Genomic DNA, 20875 nt, shown 5'->3' with positions numbered 1-20875 from the left:
TAACTGCCCAGAGATCCTCAAGCAAGAAAATAAAATTAAAATGGAAAGAATTCACAGATCACCTCCAGAAAGAAATCCTCATATGACAACCACCAGGAAGATAATAGATAAATTCAAGAGCCACCAAGCCAAGGAAAAAATACTTTGAGTAGCCAGAAAGAAACCATTCAAATACCATGGAGCTACAATCAGGATCACATAGGACCTAGCGGCTTCTACATTAAAGGATCGAAAGGCATGGAATATGATATTCAGGAAGGTAAAATACTTGGGTTTACAACTCAGCATCACCTATCCAGCAAAACTGAATATATTTTTTTCAGGGGGAAAAATGGGCATTCAATAAGATAAAAGATTTCCAAAAATTCCTGAGGAATAAGCCAGACCTAAACAAAAAATCTGAGGTCCAAATATAAGACACATGAGAAGTCTAAAAAGGTAAAAAAGAAGGAGAAAATTTAAGGGACTCATTAAGGTAAAAATATTTATATGTATATATAGAAAGAGGATTTCTGTAATCAAAAATTACTTTTAGTTGTAGAGTAGAAGGAATTTCCTCAGAAAGAGGGTGGAGAAGTAAGCTGATTATGATAATATGATGTATATATAAATGTGACGATAGAACGATATGTATATATGATATGATATGTATGCATATGAATAATATGTAAATTACAATGAGTTCACCCACCTTTTGTGTGTGTGTTTTTTTATTTAAATTAATTTATTTAGTCAATTTAGAACATTATTCCTTGGTTACAAGAATCATATTATTTCCCTCTCTCCCCTCCCCCCACCCTTCAGTTGACGCACAATTCCACTGGGTATTACATGTGTCCTTGATCAGAACCTATTTCCATGTTGTTGGTGTTTGCATTAGGATGTTCATTTAGAGTCTACAACCCCAACCATATCCCCTTGACCCATGTATTCAAGCAGTTGTTTTTCTTCTTTGTTTCTACTCCCACAGTTTTTCTTCTGAATGTGGATAGTGTTTTTTCTTGTATGTCCCTCCAACACCTTTTGTGTTGAAAGAATTTTAAAGGACCAAAAATGTTGGGAATAACTAGCCTAGAGGATGAAGTCAGAAGATGGAGGAATCAGAAGAATGAATGAGTTAGTTGATCAGTGCTTGATTGTGTATAAATCGACTTTATAAGGTTTAAAAACATCACCTTCCTAACAAATGGTGGAATGCCAAGTATCTTTCCATTATGGTTCCTGCCCTTAGTTGATGCCCAAGAGATGTAGTATGAGCCCCTACCTCCTTTCATCACTGCTTATGACACCTTACAGAATTTCAAATTGTTACCCAGAAGTAGACCTATGTAGGCTTCACTGAGGAATTCACAGTAACTGCAGGTTTGAAGCTCTTCCCCTCAAGCTCCCCAAAAAGCATACCAGAGCAGTAACACAAAAGAATTAGCTAGGGCAACTTCAGACTCGATTACTTTCCTATTTATTCCTAAGGAAGTGGATGGCAGGGGCCAGCAGGGAGGGGGAAAGTGAGAGGGGGGGGGATGTCTTCTCACAATCTCAGCAGATGCCAAGAAACTCTCCAGAAGAGTATTTCAGATTAACCTCGCAGTCTTTTCCCACTGTTTCAGCATGGGCTCAGCAAATAGCTCTTCTTTTTTCTTTAAACAACTTCAAAGTTTGTTTTGAAATAAAGGTTTATTTTTCCCATGGAAGTCTGAAGGTTTTGCACTGTCTGTGTGAAGAAATGAGCTTGAGCTTTACGGAATTTATTTGAACTTGGAGATAACTTGAACTTACATGCCTATGGCTACGACTTTGGAACTGACATTCAAAAGCTGTCAATTGGCTTTATCTCTGTTGTTTAGGAGACTAGGCTGGGCTGCTGGATGAGAAGATTTGGTCTGTTTGCTTTAGTTGTATCCCACTCTGCTTAAATATAAAAAACAAAACAAAACAAAAACAAACCCACAAAAGAAGAAAACCTGGGTAAGATTTTTCAAGTTGTTTTAGTTTCCTGAATTCCTGTGGGTTCCTTTGGGCACTGTCATTTATTTCATGGTTCTGAGTCCTTTTTTCAAATAAAATCTCTGTGCTTTAAGCAGCTGACTCAGTCAGGATCTGGGGTCTGGGTCAACAGCAAAACAGAGGCCCTGGGTTACATGGTGGGGCTGCCAGACATCTGGGTCCCAGCTGGGGTGGGGTGAGGGGCTGCTGAAAACCTTGGTGGGGGTGTGTGTGAGGACTGGGGGTGCTGAACAATTAGGCCACCTGGTCTGGGTGCTGACAGGAATCTCCTTTTCCCCTTCTTTTGCCTTCTCTGTCTCTCTTCCTCCCCCCTCTCTCTACTTTCTTTCCACCCTGCATTGTCTCTCCTTTTGCTTTTTTTCCTTTTCTTCATTTTCTCCCTCTTTTTCCTAACTCAAATACTCCTTTTGCTTTCTTGATCTTGGACTAAGCTTTTGGCTTTGCCCTACCCTGGCTAATTTGGATTACAGTCACTACTTTTAACAGAGATGAAACAAAATTCCCTATAAAAGAGGCAGGAAGATGGAAGGAAGATGGTCCTAGGCACTCAGAAGTGCCTACTTTGGAGAGTTTGAGGCCTGGTAGTGGAAGATAATATCTTCTCCAGGAATCCAGAACCAAGGGTTCTACAAGGATTAAGCTAGTTTGAGGCCCAGGGATATTGCAGAGCTGATTTATCAGCTAGAAAAGCCACCATTCTTTCTTATGTGGGAAAAGGGAAAGCCACAAATGGGGAAAAGATGTAAAAGTCTTTTAACAGGAACGTGTCAAGGTTCCCATACTGGAAGAGACCGAGCGAGTCACAAGACAGGGTTAATTTTAATGTTTTTGACCTACACTTAAACATTCCTTAATATACTTTGTAGCAAAAGGTCCCTGATCCTGGCCAGGGTGGCTATCTGACATTCTAGTAGCATTAGTTTAGAAATCAGGAGACCAAGGTACCACTCTTGACTTTAGGATATTGGGAAAGTCCTTTCCCATCTCTGGGTACATTTCCTTCTGCATAAAATGGGAAGCTTAGAATAGAAAACCTCATAGATCTATCTGAGTGCTAACATTCTATGCCTTTTCTCTGCACAATTCTAAATGCTTTCCCTAAATCCTTTCCCCAACCTCTATTTATCAGTTCTTTCATGGTCCATGGCTCCCAATATGATTTCCTAAATAGGCTTCCTCACTCTAGACACTCTCTTAGAGTATGGGTTTTTTGTTGTTCTATTGTTTTCAGTCATGTTTGACTCTTAGTCATTGAGGGTTTTCTTGGTAAAGATTTTGGGGTGATTTGTCATTTTCTGCTCCAGTTCATTCTTACAGATGAGGCAACTGAGGCAAATAGGATTAGATGACTTGCCCAAGATCACATAGCTAATAAGTGCCTGAATCCAGATTCAAACTCAGGGCTCCTGACTCCAGGCATGACATTCTATTCACTGAACCACCTAGCTGCTTGTATGTGCCTTTAGCACTTGAAAAATGCCCAAAAGCTACTAAATGTTAGCTATGACTAGCAAATTCACTTACTAAACACATATAATGTAGTAATAATAGTTAACATTTATGTAGCACTTACTGTGTGCTAGACACTGTGTTAAGTGCTTTACAATTCCTATCTCATTTGATCCTCAGAATAACCCTCAGAGGTATGTGCTATTATTATGACCATTTTACAGATGAGGCAAAGAGGGTAAGTGATTTGCCCACACAGCTGGTAAGTGTCTCAGGCTGTATTTAAACTCAGGTCTTCCTGACTCTGTGCATCCAGGCTCTATCCGCTGTTTTGTGTATATATTCTTCCAACTAAAATTATGGGCTCCTAGAAGCCAAGGGGTCTTGTTTTCTACTCTTTACTTCTTCTACCTCGCTTCCCCAGAGTGACTAGCACATTGCTAGGCACCACTGGGCTTCCAATGATTAAAATGGATTAAAAAATCCAATGATTTCCAATGAAAGCAGAATGGAAGCAAGGGAAGGCAGGGGAAGGACACGGCTGTGCACCTGCTTATTTTTGATATTTCAGGAGAAACCTCAGTCAGTCCAACTTGTAGTTGCAGAATTCTGGGGTTCCTCTGAATAATAAGGGACAACTATGAAGTAGGAAGTATCGTGGTTGGCTAGTTACAATGCCTGACTTGGAGCTGTGCTTCAGATCTTGCCTTTGCCACAGACCATATGACCACAGACAGTGGCCTTAGCCTCTGTTTCCTCCTCTAAAATAAAGGGGCTGGACTAGATGGCCTCCAAGTTCCCTTTTGACCTTAAATCTAAGACCTTATGAACCTTTTCGATCTTTCTGTACCTACTCTTGCAAAATAGGGGATTCATAGGATCACAGGATGTCATTGTGGGAAGGAACTTTCGAGATCATCTTATATTTACAGATGGAAAAGAGCTCAGAGGCTATCCCTTGCTTTACAAATGAGGAAACTGAGGCCTAGAGGCTTAGTGATTTGGCCAATGTGTCAGGATCATAGAAATATGTAGTGTAAAAGCTAGAATCAACCTCAGAGATCATCTAGCCCACTCTCCTAATTTTACAGATGTGAAAACTGAGACTCAGAGAAAGAAAGTGATTTTTCTGAGATCAAACAGTAAGTTCTGATAAAATCAGAATGAGAATCTAGGACTCCTGATTCAGGACCGGAGCTCTTTCTACTATTCCACACTGGTCAATGGTTTGGACTGGCAGAAGTTTCTGAGGAAACCTCGAAATGTATGAAGAAGAGCAGAACCTAAATTCAAGGGGACATGTTCAAGGGTGGAGTGGTATGTTGGGGATAGTCTCAGTCCTATGGTCCAGATTGGTCTGTATGCTTGTGACCCACCTGGGGGAAAAGGGAGCCTTGTAGGATCAGGCCCCTTCCAGTCCTTCCCTTAGCTCTGCAGCAAGAAATTCTACAATCTCAAAGAGCAGCACAAAAATCTTGTGGTGTCCCATCAGTATCTAATGCCCACCAAGAGAACAGAAACACGTCTGTCCCTACTGTGGGCATACAGAGCTTCAGATTTATACGAGCAGGAACCCATTCATCTCTCTCTCTCTCTCTCTCTCTCTCTCTCTCTCTCTCTCTCTCTCTCTCTCTCTCTCTCTCTCTCTCTCTCTCTCTCTCTCTCTCTCTCTCTCTCTCTCTCTCCTTTCCCTCTCTCCCTCATACACATTATCTCCCCCTCAATTTCCACCCCCACTTTTTCCTTTCTCCCATTCTCTGTCTCTCTGTCTCTGTCTGTCTCTGTCTCTCTCTCTCTCTCTCACACACACACACACATTCTCCCTCTATCTCTCTTACTCTTACTCTCTCTTTCTGCCCCCCCCCCTCCCCACCCCAAACAGGCTTGCACTTTTTTTTTCCCTAGGAGAGAAACACTGTGACTCACCATAGTCCTTCTTGCAATACTTTTTCATGTTAATCTTCAGCTTCCCTTTGGAGGCCTTGCAGTAGGAATCACAGTCTGCAGGGGAGGAGAGAGAGCACAGACAAAAACTAATTAGCCTGGTGATGAATAGGCAGGCGGGGGCAGGGGCAGGGAGGCTCCAGCTCCCTGAATAAGCAGTGTGCCTGTGATATCCATCTGTCAGGCCCGATTGGGCCGCCCAATAGAGCTTGGGAGGCATTCAGAGCAGGCCTGGTTTTCTAAAGAGACCCTTTTTGACAAAGGAGCCCCCGCCTGCTTGCCCGCCTGACACCTCCCACCTCCCTCCTGCCTCAAGAATCCTTTAGCTGCTGTCTGTGGGCTGCCTTGGCCTCCATGGGAGACCCAGGGGCCTCCATTATTGTGCCACCCAGGGCTTTTGAGAGCCACACAAATTCCCCCTGTTCTTAAGATGCAACTGGAGCCTGATTAAAGCCAATAGAGGCCTCATTGTCACCCCTCGCCCAGGTTCTGTGTCAGGCGCTGGCATTCATCGCACAGAGCCTCTGGCTGGGGTCAGGTCCCAACAAAAAGGGTCACTGAGGAAATTAGCAGCCCATGAAGCGTTAGAAAACCCTTTTAGTGTCCACTCTACTGGAGTGTGCAAATAAAATGCCCCACTAAGAACATTTCACTTCTAATGGGCCCTACTGCTGAGACACGGTGTTCCGAGCTAAGGTTCTGTTCGTACTCCCCAGACTTCTGTCAGGATCATCCCCGAAGCCTCTACTCTCTGCTCAGGCGGGCCAGAGGACGGACAGATCCCACTAGGGATCTTGACCACAGGGCTTCAACTCAGTGGTGTTTTGAGGGAGTGACTTGTGCCTTCTGATGGCTCCCAGGTGGATCAGGAATGAGGGATCAAAGCTAAGTGGTGATTCTGTGTCAGCTGATACAACAGCATCCCAGAGGGTCATGTATGTGACCCATAAATTCTGCAGAGTGTCATCAAATAAGGCTGGGAAACAGAATAAAAATTACTGACTTTCATAGGATGTTTTAAGGTTCTCAAAACACTTTTTACACATAACACCTGACTTGATTCTCACAACAACTGCAAGTAGTCATAATCTCACTTTCTGGATGAGGAAGGAAACTGAGGCTCACAAAGAGTAAGCCTTTTATTTAGGGTCACACAAATAATAAGTCTTAAGGAAGTATTTGAAAATGGGTAGCCATACTTCATATTTCTTCCCAGCCTTCAAGGGTCTGTACTCTCCTGTAGGTAAAGTAAGCAAGCTTGAAGGCAAGTCACATATGATGTAATAATAGAGAGAATCCTTGAATAAACTTACATACCTTCTTCCACTTAAGGCTGCTCCTTTACCTTGCCTCCACCTAACAAACTGGATAACACTAGCTTCCTAAACTGTCCACTGCTGGGCCTGGAAAGTCCTCCCTTGTGATAGTTGAACCCATACCATACAACCGTAGAGTGCTTTCTTACCTTCATAACTACCTTCCCCAACACAGGTTTGCAATGTGTTGAATCTGCTAACTCATTTGAGACTCACAAAAACCTTGTGAGTTAGGTGCTATTATTATCCCCATTTTGAAGATGAGGAAATTGAGGCTAAGGAAAGACTTACTGAGAGTCACATAGCTAGTAAGAGGCTGAGGGTTAATTGTAATTCAGCTTTTCCTGATTCCAAGTCCAGCATTCTATTAACTATACCATCTAGCTACCTATTATCTCACTTGCTCCTCCTTATCAACTGTGAGACAGAGGATCTAGACAAAATTTTTTAGAAAAAGATGTTTATACCTATTGCTGCCATTTCATCATAGCCCTTCAGTTCCCAAATCCTCATGGTCTGGGTTCTAATTTTTTTTTATTCAATTGAAATTGCTCTCTAAAAAAATTAACAGAATTCTCCCATATACTAAATCCAACAGCTTTGTTCATTCTTTATCTTTGTAGATCTTTCTTCGGTGACACGGTCTACTCCCTCCTCTGGAGATTCTCTCTTACCTAGGTTTCATGATACCACTCAGTCTTTGCTCTTCTGTCTATATAACTGTTCTTTCTCAAGCTCTTTTGGTGGATCATTTAGGTTAACACCTTCTAATTGACTGAGCTCCCCACAGCTCTATTCTGGGTCCACTTCTCTTATTTTTTTTTAATACTCTTTCATTGGTCTCATCGACTTCTAATGGTTCCACTATTCTCTCTATGCAGTGTACACCCAAATCTGCAGACAATCTTCATACTAAATGCCACTTCCATATTACCAAAAGTCTGATGTCCCACCTGGATGTCCCACAAGTATCTCAAACTCAACATATCCAAAATAAAACTTATCTTTCCACAAATACCAATCCCTCCCCCTAACTTTTTTTTTTTTGGTCAAAGGCAATAGGTTCATAAGTTAGGGATAATCCTTGCTTCTTCACTCATTCATTCCTCATATTCAACTAGTTGCCAAGTCTTCTTAGTTCCCTCATTAGGGTGTAGAATCTGTTTCCTTTCTCTAGTTTCAGGCTTTTACCACCTTTCATGTGAATTACTATAATGGATCCTCATTCATCTCTCTTGTCTCTCTTTAGTCTCTTCTCCACAGAAATACCAAATTGGTATCTAAAGCAGAGGTCCAACCAAGTCATTTCCTTGATCAAGATCTAATAGTTCTCTATTATCTCTAGGATAAAACAGAAACCACCCTGACATTTAAAGCTTCAGCCATTTTCTCTAGACTCCCTATAATGTTCTTTGTTCTAGTCATACAGGCCAATTTGTTGTTTTCCATACATGATTCCATCTCTTGGTTCTATGCCATTGCTTAGGTGGTCCTTCCCACATTGAAAGCTCTTCCTCTTTACTTCCATCTCTTGGCTTTCTTAGTCCTTTGAAGGTTAAGTTAAAGGACCACCTCCTCTATAAGGTCTTTCTTTTAAGGTCTTTTTTCTCCATCAATATTTGTATTTAGTTTTGTATATATTTTACATTTAACTATGTACATGTTGTTTGTTCCCATGAAATGTGAGCTCCTTGAGGGAAGGAATTGTTTTTTATTTTTGTATCCAGTGCCTGGTACAGTTTCAGGCACGTGGCAGGCACTGAATTAATGCTTATTGAAGTAATGAAGAACTAATTCTTCAATAAACTTAATTAGGATACATGTGTTTTGTGATGATTTTCCTTTTTGATTCTCTAGCAAATTTACAAAATAATCATCTACTTAGAAAGCATTTACTAATAAATGTTGGAGAAAGGATAGTAGAGACTAATTGCTTCCATAGCCTCTAAAAATAAGCTCCTGAAATCTAATACAACTTGCTTGGACCCTGTGACCTCTTTTTTTTTTTTAAAGCTATTCATAATTCTTTTTCCTAATTATTAGGTTCTGGAGCACTGAGGTTGCCAGATAAATGATCTCCAGTTAAATGAGGTGCTGTTATGTATACCGCCTTCCTTTATAAGACCTGAAATGATTCCAAGCTTCAGAAAAATATATAACTGCTCTTAAAAGAACAGTGTAAAAATCACATTTTGCAGACTTTTTGGTCTATGTACTTCAGTAGCTAAATTCTGACCTCATCAATTTTGAAGCAGAAGGCTCTAAAACTGCTTTGCCATTGATGATACAAACTCTATTTGAAAACAATAAAACACCAATTTCAAGCCAATCAGAGCCAAGGGTCAGGGGCTAGCCTATTTATTTTATTCAACTTGTCCCATATGAAAGTCAAAAGACAGACCTTGAGTTAGAATGATTGTGAAGAGTTGTAAGGACACAGAGTTCTTTAACTTGAGAGGCAACTTGAAATACTAGATAGAACATTGGATCTAGAATCAGGAAAATCTGCCTTAGACACTTATTGTATGGCCTTGGGAAAGTCAAGAAATTTTTCTCAGCCTTAATTTTCTTCTCTGTAAAATGGAGATAATAATAATAATAGTACCTATATCATAGGAATATCATGAAGATTAAATAAGGTAATCTGTGAAATACTTTGTGCTGTGGGGTGGGCCAGCCTCCCACAGGGGATGGGGTCTTGGAGGTGGGATAGTGTCAGCGAAATGATGGATGGGACACAGCTTTCACATTCAACCTGCAGCACAGGTTTCACAGGATAAGCTGCTCTGCCTTGGCTAATGCCTGACTCTATTTTATACCCTCATGATCACACATCTACTTGGCACACAGTTTCATTCTCAACATACAAGTTTCCATGGAACCTAACAACAGACAGAAAACCTAGGGAGATGTTCAATGAAACATTGTTGCTAAGGGCAGTATCAGTGGGTAGAATCAACATGACCCAGATATAGGTTAGGGAATCCAGAGCACAGATTTGCCAGAAGTTTTTATGCCTAGAAAAGAGAGTCTTATGTTAGTGGGTATATAAGAATCCTTAGGTTTAATTTTGTAAGTGGGATCTCCTGATAATATATCCTAGGGGGACAGAGTGGGACATCTGTATTAACCCTGCAAGCATGTTGCTTTCATCTATTTTTCTTGGGGCTAAGTAAGAATAATAATCATGGCAATTCCAAATAATAAGGGGATGTTAATAATGCAAGTCACTTAGGGGGGTTTCAGTGGGCATTTCCATCCTTCCTGGGGGATGCTTTGCAGTTTCTGGTTTCCACGTGGACCATGTCAAACAGCATGGTCTTTGATGGCTCCCAGCAACTCTGTAAACCTTTTGTTGTTGGATTGTTTCTGTTTATGACCAACCCTTCATGACCCCATTTTGGAGTTTTCTTGGCAAGAATGGTTTGCAAACCTTAAGGACTTTATAAATGTTACTGTTACTCTTCCTCCTCCTCCTCCTCCTCCTCCTCCTCCTCCTCCTCCCACTACTACTACTACTACTACTACTACTACTACTACTACTACTACTACTACTACTACTACTACTACTACTACAACTACAGCTACAGCTACTGTTGCTGCTGTTGCTGCTGCTGCTGCTGCTGCTGCTGCTACTACTACTACTACTACTACTACTACTACTACCACCACTGCGGCTGTTACTACTCTGTATCAGTTCTGAATATGCTGTGGAATATCTGGTTAACTTTCTTGATCAACACTTTCTATTACCCCCTTGCACATTTTCTATGCCAGATAAACCAACTTACTTGCTTTTCCCAGTACATAGCTTTCTATCTCCTGTTTCTTGGCCTTGTCCAGCTCCCCCCAGTGTCTAGAGGGTGGTACCTCCTTGCCTATGTCTCCTGTAACCCCTAGATTGCTTTTATAATTTTAGGTGATACTTCCTATATTGAGGCCTGATGCCCCCAGTTATTTGTTTTCCTCCCTAGAAATAATTCTTCATTAATTCTGTGTGTGTAGGGGAGGGGTATGGATGGAAGCACCTATCTACACCAAGTCAAAGCACACATACCCACCTCCATGGAAACACTCCAAACCAATATTCTGCGACATGTATATATTTTGATATGGTTTTGTGTGTATGTTTCATTTTCCATCCTACTTCTAATGAGATATATGCTCTTTAAAGGCAGGGACCAATTTCATTTTTGTCTATGTAGACCCAGTACCTAACAAAGGGCTTGGCACCTAGTAGATGCTCAATAAATACTTGTTGATTTTTCCAAATTCATATTCCAAGGACTTAATCCCAACTTGACTACCATCTTTTTCTCTCTCTCTGCCCCTTTCCCCCAACTCATCTTCAGGGCCAGATTCCTGACTTTTATTTTGGACAAATGCAATGATGTTGTTTAAACTAAGAGTAGCCAAGAAACAAGCCTTGAAAGGAATGGGCAATGGTGCTGACACAGGGGTCAAAGGAAAACATCTGATCAGTGACTCACGGGCCTGTTTCCTTCCTTATCCCCAAGTGATAGAAAAAGATGTTGAGAAAAGATAATGGCTACCTGGCTCCCAACTCTGTGTTTGGCTTTGTATTCAAGAGAGCTGCAGTGTACAGCAAAGCCACCATCTGTCAAGCCCACAGCAAGAACATCCTGGTGGGTTCCTGATTTTGGCTCCCTAACATTCTCGGTCTTCCCACAGTAGCCCATCTTCTGCCTTAATCTTTTCACCTCTTCTATTGGCCTGGCAAGAGAGTCCTCCCAGAGCCAAGAGGCTCCTTCTCAACAGCTGATCTGTTTCCATTCATGCTCTTCATTTCCTACTGAACAATTCACTTTCCTACCCTCCTATCCTGTTCTGTGCGCCTCTTCTTCCAGGTTCCAAAAGCCAGCTGGGCAGGCCTGCTCACCGGATATAAGCCAACCTCTAAGCATATGGCAGATGCAGCCAAGTATGCCCTCATTCCAGCTATGGGCTTTACATCTGGCACCTTTCTAATCTGGATGCCAGGCAGCACATTGGCAAGATTTGTGGAGGCAGGAGCCAGTCCTGTCCTATGAATTCAGTGTCATTAAGCTCAGATCATTTGGGGCAGTAGGCTCAATGAACTAATTAGATACAAAACCACAACTGGTCCTCCAAGTGGCAGAGAAACATGGAGTGCCACATTGAAGACGCCAGAACTGACTTGAACAAGCTAAATTCAATGTGAACAGTCATTACAGCCCAAGATAGGCAACCTCTGCCTCTTTTAGCCAGGGTACCAATTGGTGGAGTATTGAAAAAGGGGGATGGAAATAGAGAGGGTGTGGGAAAGAAAGATTGAATGCCACTTTCTACTCCAGTAACAACATCCAGTCTGAGATCAAGTGAGCACCCACACCATGTGAGGAGACATACTCCCCCCCCCCAGATTTTACCAAAGATTTTCCAGGTCTATCTGAAACTTGGGAATGGGCTCTCTGGCATCATCACTGAACAAGGTTCATTTTGCTATGTTTCTGGATGAGAGCAACCTAGGAAATCTATAGAACTAGGTGGGAACCATTGCCTGCTGAAGCCAGTCCTTCCCTATCCCTTCTGAATTCTTCTTACCCTCTAATCCTTATTAAAAATGAGTGATGGCAGAGAAGGTACATGGACCCATCTGATCCCTACACCTCCAAAAACTATGATATAACACCTCAAAATGAATTATAGAGCAGCATAACCAACAAAAGAATGAAATGAAGTAATTTTTCAACCCAAAAAAACTTAGATGGACAACACAAGGGATCTAGAACACCACTGTGGAGGTGGAGCCCAAAAGAGCATACCAGGACAGGCACCACCAAGGTAACAAGCCTTGGGTATGCTGAAACATCAGCAAAGGCTTCCAGAGTCCTCAGTCATAGAGGGTCTGGGTGTGGGGGATGTTGGACAATTGCTTAGAAAAATATTACAGGGATCTATCTCTTTGTTGGTTGTGGATGCAAGATTCTTGTTGTACTACTTATATGCAGACCCAGGAAACAATCCTGGAGCACACTCTCAGGGGAGGGGAGGAACACTAGCACATATCATCTCTTACGGCTACAGAAGAGTAGGGGACCTTAGTCACAGTCTCAAGGCAGAAGAGAGTGTGTGTGGTTACCTCCAAACCAGAACACAAGCCTGGAAAATATTAAACACACCTCTCCTAACATCATACCACTTTGGAAGAACTAAAAGCTGATAAGATTCCCAGAGCCAGCTCTGAAGGCAGCTACACAAAGAACCTGAAGCTGAAGCTTAGAACAGTACTCCCTTTACTACAGTTACAAGGACTAATTTTAATAGTTTTTTTCAATTAAAAGAAAAAAAAAGATTGGGAAATGAATAAAGAACAACAACAATAACAAAAACTCAACATAGAAAGTCATTTTGGTGATAGGGAAGATCAAAAAACAAATTCAGAAGAAGACAACAAAGTCAATACTGCTACATCCAAAGTCTCCAAGAAAAAAATGAATTGCTCTTAAGCCTCCCCAAAATTAAAAGAGGAGCTTGAAAAGGATTTAAAAAATTAAATAAGAGAAATGGAAGAAAAATATGGTAAAGAAATGAGAGTGATACAGGAAAATCATGAAAAAAGAGCTAATAGCTTGGTAATGGAGGCACCAAAAATACTGAAGAAATTAATGCCTTAAAAAACAGAATAAGACAACTGTTAAGAGGAACAAAAATGCACTGAAGAGAAGAACTTCTTAAGAAGCAAAACTGGCCAAATGGAAAAAGATCTACGAAAATGCACTGAAAAGAACTTCTTAAAAAAGCAGAATTGGCCACATGGAAAAAGAGGTTCGAAAATTCACCAAAAAAAAAAAATTCTTAAAGAAATAATTGGCCTAATGAAAATGGGTACAAAAGCTCTTGCAAGAAAAAAATAACTTAAAAATTAGAATTGGGCAGTTAGGAGCTAATAATTCTATGAGACATGAAGAAATAAACAAGATCAAAAGGATGAAAAAATAAAAGAAAATGTGAACTATCTCTTTGGAAAAATAACTTATCTGAAAAATAAAGCTGGGAAAGATAATCTAAGAATTATTGAACTACCTGAAAGCCAGGATCAAGAAAAAGAACTTAGATATCATCTTTCAAGCAATTCTCAAGGAAACTGTACAAAAATTATAGAACTAGAGGGTAAAATAATAATTGAAAGAATCCACTGAAGGAAAGAGATCCCCAAATGATAACTCCCAGGAATATTATAGCCAAATTCCAGAACTCCCAGGTCAAGGAGAAAGTATTGCAAGCAGCCAAAAAAATAAATAAAAAACCCACCCAATTCAAATATTGTGGTGTTACAATCAGAATAACACAAGATTTAGCAGTTTCTACATCAAAGATCAGAGGGCCTAAAATATGATATTTCAGAGGGCAAAGGAGCTAGGACTTCAACCAAGAATCACTTACCCAGCAAAACTGAACATAATCCTTCAGGGGAAAAATGAGTATTCAATGAAATAAAGGACTTTCAAATACTCCTCATGAAAGAACCAGAGATGAATGGAAAGTTTTACTCTCAAATACAAGAGAAACATAAAAAAGTAAACAGGAAAGAGAAATGAAGACATTCAGTAAGGTTAAACTGTGTACATCTCTACATGGGGAGATGATTCTTGTGATTCCAAAGAATTTTATACTTATTAGGGCACTTAGAAGACAGAGTGCAAGGCTGTGAGTTTAATATGATGGGATGATATAGAAATAAAATAAAATTAAGGCATGAGAAAGAAATTTATTAAGAGGAGGGGAAGGGAAAAATAGAATGGGGGTAAATTATCTCATATAAAAGTGGCATGAAATAGCTTTTCCAAAGAAGAAGATGGGAGATGGGGAGGGGAATATGTGAACCTGACTTATTGGAATTGGCTTAATGAGGAAAGAATTTAAACAACCAATTGGGCATAGAAATCTATTTTACCCTACAGGACAGTAGGAGAAGAAAGAAAAAAGAGAATGGGAGGTGGGGCTGACAGAAAAGAGGAGAAATTAGGGGGGAGGGAGGTAATAGTCAGAAACTAAACAGGGGGAAAGAGGACAGAAGGCAATACATGCAAATTTTTAGAAGTCTCTTTAATGAAGGCCTCATTTCTGAAATACACAGAGAAATGAGTCAAATACATAAGGATATAAGTCATTCCCCAAATGACCTAAATCACTATTAATTAGAGAAATGCAAATTAAAACAGTTTTGAGATACCATCCCACACCTATCAGATTGGTTATTATGACAGAAAAGGAAAATGATAACACTTGGAGTGGATATGGGAAAATTGTGACACAGTAATGCACTGATGGGGGAGTTGTGAAATGATTTAGTCATTCTGGAGAGCAATTTGGACCTCTGCCCAAAGTGCTATAAAACAGTATATATCCTTTGACCCAGTAATATTTTACTAGGTTTGCATCTGAAAGAAATTTTTTAAAAAAGGATCTATGTGTACAAAAATATTTAAAGCAACTTCTTTTGTGGAGGCAAAGAATTTGAAAGTGAGGGGATATCCATCAACTGGGGAATGGATGAGTAAGTTACAGGATATGATTGTAATGGAATACTATTGTACTGTAAGAAATGACAAGCTTAGAAAGACCTGGAAAGGCTTACATGAATGGAAGCAGAGTGAAATAAGCAGAACCCGAGAGTACATTGTACACAGTGACAGAAATACAGAATACCAAATAATGAGCATCTGTGAATAACTTAACTATTCTCAGCAATACAACAGTCCAAAACTATCTCAAAGAATTCATTATAAAAAATTCCACCTGCTTTTAGAGAAAAAGAACTGATAGAGTCTGAATCTAGACCAAAGAAGACTTTTTTCTTAATTTCTTTTTTTTCTTAATTTTTTATTAGAGTTTCCTTCCACACAAGGATAAATATGGAAACATTTATGAGATTGCTTACATCTTAATGGGAGTAGGGGGGGTAGAAGTTGGGAGGTTTAGAGGGAGAGAGATAATTTGAAACTCAATATTCTTTGAAAAATGTTGGAAACTGTTTTTATGTACAATTGAGGAGGAAATAAAATGACAGAAATCCATTTGCAAAAATAAAAAACAATAAAGTGAAGAGATTGGACTACTCTAAAAAACAAAGTTGTTTAGAGTCTAGTTAGTGAGATGATATATAAACAAAGGAAAAGTTTACTAAGAACTTAGTATAGCAGGCAATAGTAGAAGAAATGTCACAAGGTAGAACATTTGTCAACTATGTAATACTAGCAACTAGATTACTATTAGACACTCTGGATTGGTAGGTATTCAACTTTAGGCAAGTACTATTTAGAGCTGGGAGGGAACTTTGAGGTCATCTGGCCCAATCCTCTCATTTTATACATGAGGAAATAGTTCCAGAGAGGTCAAGAAACTTGTAGAATGTCACACAATTAGCAGTAAAGGCCCTTCAAGTTCTAAATCCATAGTCCTATGATTCTAAAAGGAAAGCTTAGTGAGGATTAGAGTGATCAGGAAATAGACCATAAAGAATGGAAACTGACTTAGGCTTTGAAGGATGAGTAAGATGTGGACAGGTGATAAAGGGTGGAAGGATTCTCAGTAAGAACCCATGGTAGAAAAAGCAAGGATTGGGGGGGGGGGGCGATGCATGATGTATTCAGGGGACAGTGAGTAGAATAGTAGCAGAGAGGCTGTTTTAATCTGTAAAATTTAACTTTCCTGATACCTGGTGAAAGTGGGAGGGAGCAAGAAAGAATCAAGAGGTATAGTGAAGAGTGAGAAGGAAAAAAATGACATGATTTTATAGGGCTTTAGAGTTTACAAAGAGACTTTACATGCATTATCTCATTTTATTTCTCACTTAAACTCAGAGGGGAACAAAACAAGGGCAGCTGAGGAAAAGGAGGCTCAGAGAGATTATGTGACTTGTTCAAGGTCACACAGCTTAAATGAGAGTGCCAGGATTCAAACCTAGGTACTTACTTTTAGTCCAATTCTCTTTCTTCCACATAACAACAGCCTGCAAGAAAAGGCACTCTGCCTTTTCTGGCTTTAGGCCTATGAAACTCAGCCAGGCCCCTTCTCCTAGAGGGAACTGTCAGCACCTCAGGAATAGAATCATCCCAAAATCATTTATACACAGACTGAGAATTGGCTTGAGGCCAAGAGAAAGAGTACTGTGGAGTAGGATAAGCCACACTGAAAAATCTCCTCACTGTTATTCACTGCACTGAGATGTTCTCTCACCTCTCCCCCCTCATTCCCCACAATAGTCTTGGAGTCCCTCTAATACATCTTAGTCTCAATTGCAGACAAAGGGCAGAAGATGCCTTTGTGAGTACTTCAGTCTTCCTTGAGTCACAGTTGTATGTTTGGATCAATATCCAAAGGCTGAGGACCTATTCTTTTATTTAATAGATGATAACCTAGTAGGACTCCTTACATTATCATTTTCCATAAGCCATAAGCTGTGTACATAATATGACATTTATTTGAGTTTAGGTCTCTAATGCAGAAAATATTGAGGGCTCAGAAGAGACATAGATCATCACTGGTCGGCAGCTAAGAAACTGTGTTAGTCTACTGGAAAAATTACTCTGGAGCTAAAAGATCTAAATTGAAACTTGCCTCTTGATATGCACTACTTGGGTGAACTTAAGCAAGTCAATTAACCTCTCTGAGTCTCTGTTTACCTAGCTGTAAAACAAGGGGGTTGGACCAGATCCCTTCTGTATCTAGATTTGTGATCTTATGATTCTATCTCCAGATTGGTGGTTTAGAATGAACATTTTGGACTATGATTTTAGCTTACTACAAGAAGGAACTTCCTACTAATAAGAGCTATAAAATCACTACATGTTATTTTATATATATGTATATATACATATACATATATATATACAATAACAATAGAAACAAAAACATTTTATGAGTTATTTGAGTCACATAAGGTATTTATAAGAGGGGAGTAAAGGATTTTTCAAGGAAATTTTTGCTTCCAGTTGAACTACAATACTCCCTAGCTTCCTTCCAGATCTGAGATTCTATGCTTTGCATCAGTTCCTTTTTGCTGAAAGAATAAACACTGCTTGATTTTTCTTTAATGTGTATACACACACACACACACACACACACACACAAATACAGCATTTGGGGGTGGTGGTGTGGGTAATTATTTCTCACAATTGTGTAAGAAACATCAAGGCAACAATATAAATTATTTCACCTCAATCACAGGGCTCCCTAATTGCACAATTCTAAATATATTCCTTAAAAAGACCATGAGTCAGGCCCTCCTCCAATATCAAAAACAGATAAAAGAAGGCACAAAGGAAAAATGAATGGAGAGGGTCCTCAGGTAAACTGGAAAGCAAGGGATTCCAGCAGCCTCAGTTCCTGCTGAGTTTCTTAAACTCTCTTCCATTTCTAACATTCTAGCAAATCCAAAATTTAGGCGAAGATTTAGGAGATGTTGTCCCGAAAGGTTTACCATATGCTCTCTGCCAATGTCTTACCCTCATAAATAGAGGGTACCAGGATCTAGATCCTTTCCAAATGCTTATGAAGAAGCAATTTTCACAAATGGTTAAGAACTTACACACACACATTGAAAGTCCTGAGTTGATCAAATGTGATATCCTGATTGAAAAAATATGAATAAGCATGCTCAAAGCTTATACACAATAATTTTTTATCACCTCTGTATGGCTTTCAATTCCGTTAAATAAATATTTACATATTAGGTCCTATTCTATTCAGAACATTGTGATAGGTTCTAGGAGTATACCAATGAAACACGGCACAGAAGGAGCTGATGAACTAGCTGAAAGGATAAAATACAAAAGATAAAACAAACTTTAATATGACAGACATATAGGAGTGGTTGAAAGAATGTTCTGTGACAGAAGGGAAAGAGCTTTTATGGCTGGAAAGATCAATGAGAGAAGTGCTAAGAGAACAGGTAATTATAATCTTATAAAAGAATTTCAGAGTTCATGAACATGGATGTGGAATATCTGTGAGCAATGGTAAGATCAATGGTAGGATCATGTCTGCATTGCAATGGCAGAATGGAGGAGTAGGAAACATTTACTATGTTACTATGTTATTTACTATGTTGACTTACTGTCAAGGAATTAGAATGTTAGGTCATATGAGGGAGTTTCAATATGTATACTGAAGGAAGATGATTTCTGAACTCCATCTTGAAGGAGGAAATGGATTCCACCAAGCAGAAGGGCTTGACAGTGCAAAAGTACCAAAGATAGAAGATAAATATGGCATTCAAAGAACAGAGAGAATGACAAGTGGACTGGATCAAAGAGTATAGGAGAGGGAGTAATGTTTAATGAGGCTGAAAAGATGGGTGGTGGACAGTTTATGGAGGGTTTTAAAAGCTAAAAAGTGGAGTGAATTTTTTGTTTGTTTTTATGTTAGAAGTGACAGTGAGCTACTAGAGTTTATTTAACAGGAGACTGAGATATTCAATTTTGCAGCAAAATAGAGAGTGGATGAATGAAAGAGAAGAGGTTGGAATCAAGGATACCAATTAGAAAGTTGTTGCATAATCCAGGTGAAAGACTAAAGGTCCTAAACAAGGTAGTGGTTCTATGATGAGAGAGTCAGGTGCAAGAGATGTCACGGAGCTAGAAATAAGATTTAATGACTGATTTGATATGCGGGGGGAGGGAAAGCAAGGAATTCAGGACAACACTGAAGTTATGAAGAATACTGGTAGAATGATGATACCTTCAACACAAAGGAAAGTTTGGAAGAGGGATGGGTATGGAAGGAAAGATCATGAGTTCTGTTTGGACATATTGAGTTTGAGATATCTATGAAGTGTCTAGTATGAAATGTCCAACAGACACTTGGATCTAAAACTCAGGGAAGAGATTGGGACTGGATATATAGATCTGTGAAACATCAGCATTGAGATTATCATTATACTCATGGAAATTTATGGGTTTGAGGAGGGAAGGGTAAGGAAAGGAAGTACAACAAAGGGAAGGGAAGGGAGTCTAATGCAGAGTCTTAAGGCATGCCGATAATCAGGGGGCATAATATGTAAGATGAGGCAGCATAGAGTTGGGAGGAGAAACCAGTTTCATGGAAATCCAGGGAGGAAAGAACATACAGAAGAGATAGTCAACAATTTATCTGTTGATAGACTACAGACGACGAAGGCTAAGAAAAGATTTGGCAGCTAATATATTATTGCTAACTATGGGGAGATCAATTTTAGTTGATTGATGTTCCAGATTGTGATGGAACGAAAAGTGAGTAAAAGAAGTAAAAGTAGTGAGTATAGACAACTTTTTCATGGAGCATGCTTGGCAAAGAGAGGCAAGATCTGGATGGTGGTTTGAGAAGGTGGTAGAATGCAGGGAAGGTTTTAAAAGAAGGAACCAAAGGATAGGTAGAGACCAAAGATGTTAGAGAGGAAGCATGATAGGATACAATCTGTTGGAAAAGAGGGAGGGGAGAGAATCTGGCACACATGTAGAGGAGTTGGCCTTAGCAATGAGAAGAGCTAACTCATTGCCAGAGATGGGTGGAAAGTAATACAGAGAGGAAGATGATGTCAATGGGTTTAGAAAAGGAGAAGTTTAAAGAGGGAGTTCATATCAAATTGTTTCAGTTTTTCTCAGTAAAATAAGAGGTAAGATCCTCAGCTGAGAGAGTAGGGAAAAAATTAATAAACTTAAAAAGAGAATAAAGGTTTGAAATCATTCCTGTGACAAAGGGAATCAATGAAGGAAGAAAAAAGGATTTTGCTAAAGTGAGGGTACAGTTGAAGTTGTATAAAATACAACTTGTATACAAGTTGTATAAAATAAAACCTACTCAGCCTGGTTATAGGACTTCCTCCAACTCTATTTAGGGACATGTAGAAAAAGTAGAAGGGATGGATATAAGAGTAATCTGTGCCCAAGGCTTGGCAAGGGATAAGAGTCAAAGGCACAAGGATTTATGAGTAGAGGACAGTGTAGAATTAAATTGGCTACTGGGTCAAGACTGAAAATGTAGGTAAATGTTATCTATTACTAGCCTAAGAAAGTATTGATTAGATAAGGGATTGGAATTCAAAGGGTAAAGGCTGGGTTTAGGAGAAATAAGGCAGTAGGAAAGACAGATGGTCAAGAGGTTTTGGTCAGATAAAATAATGCCAGAATTTTGATCAA

General features: G+C 39.6%; 1 protein-coding gene across 1 annotated transcript in view; it reads right to left on the bottom strand.

Annotated features, from left to right (window-relative positions):
• The window catches only part of NTN1 (netrin 1), a 398385-nt gene that overhangs the window by 59779 nt on the left and 317731 nt on the right, over positions 1-20875 (bottom strand). The window contains exon 6 of the mRNA XM_056817510.1: positions 5380-5454. Coding sequence (XP_056673488.1) covers positions 5380-5454 — 75 coding nt within the window. The remainder of the gene's footprint in view (positions 1-5379; positions 5455-20875) is intronic.

The sequence above is a fragment of the Monodelphis domestica genome, chromosome 2 (assembly GCF_027887165.1).
Source record: "Monodelphis domestica isolate mMonDom1 chromosome 2, mMonDom1.pri, whole genome shotgun sequence".
NCBI lineage: Eukaryota > Metazoa > Chordata > Mammalia > Didelphimorphia > Didelphidae > Monodelphis > Monodelphis domestica.
This window is presented reverse-complemented; position numbering and strand designations above follow the sequence as displayed.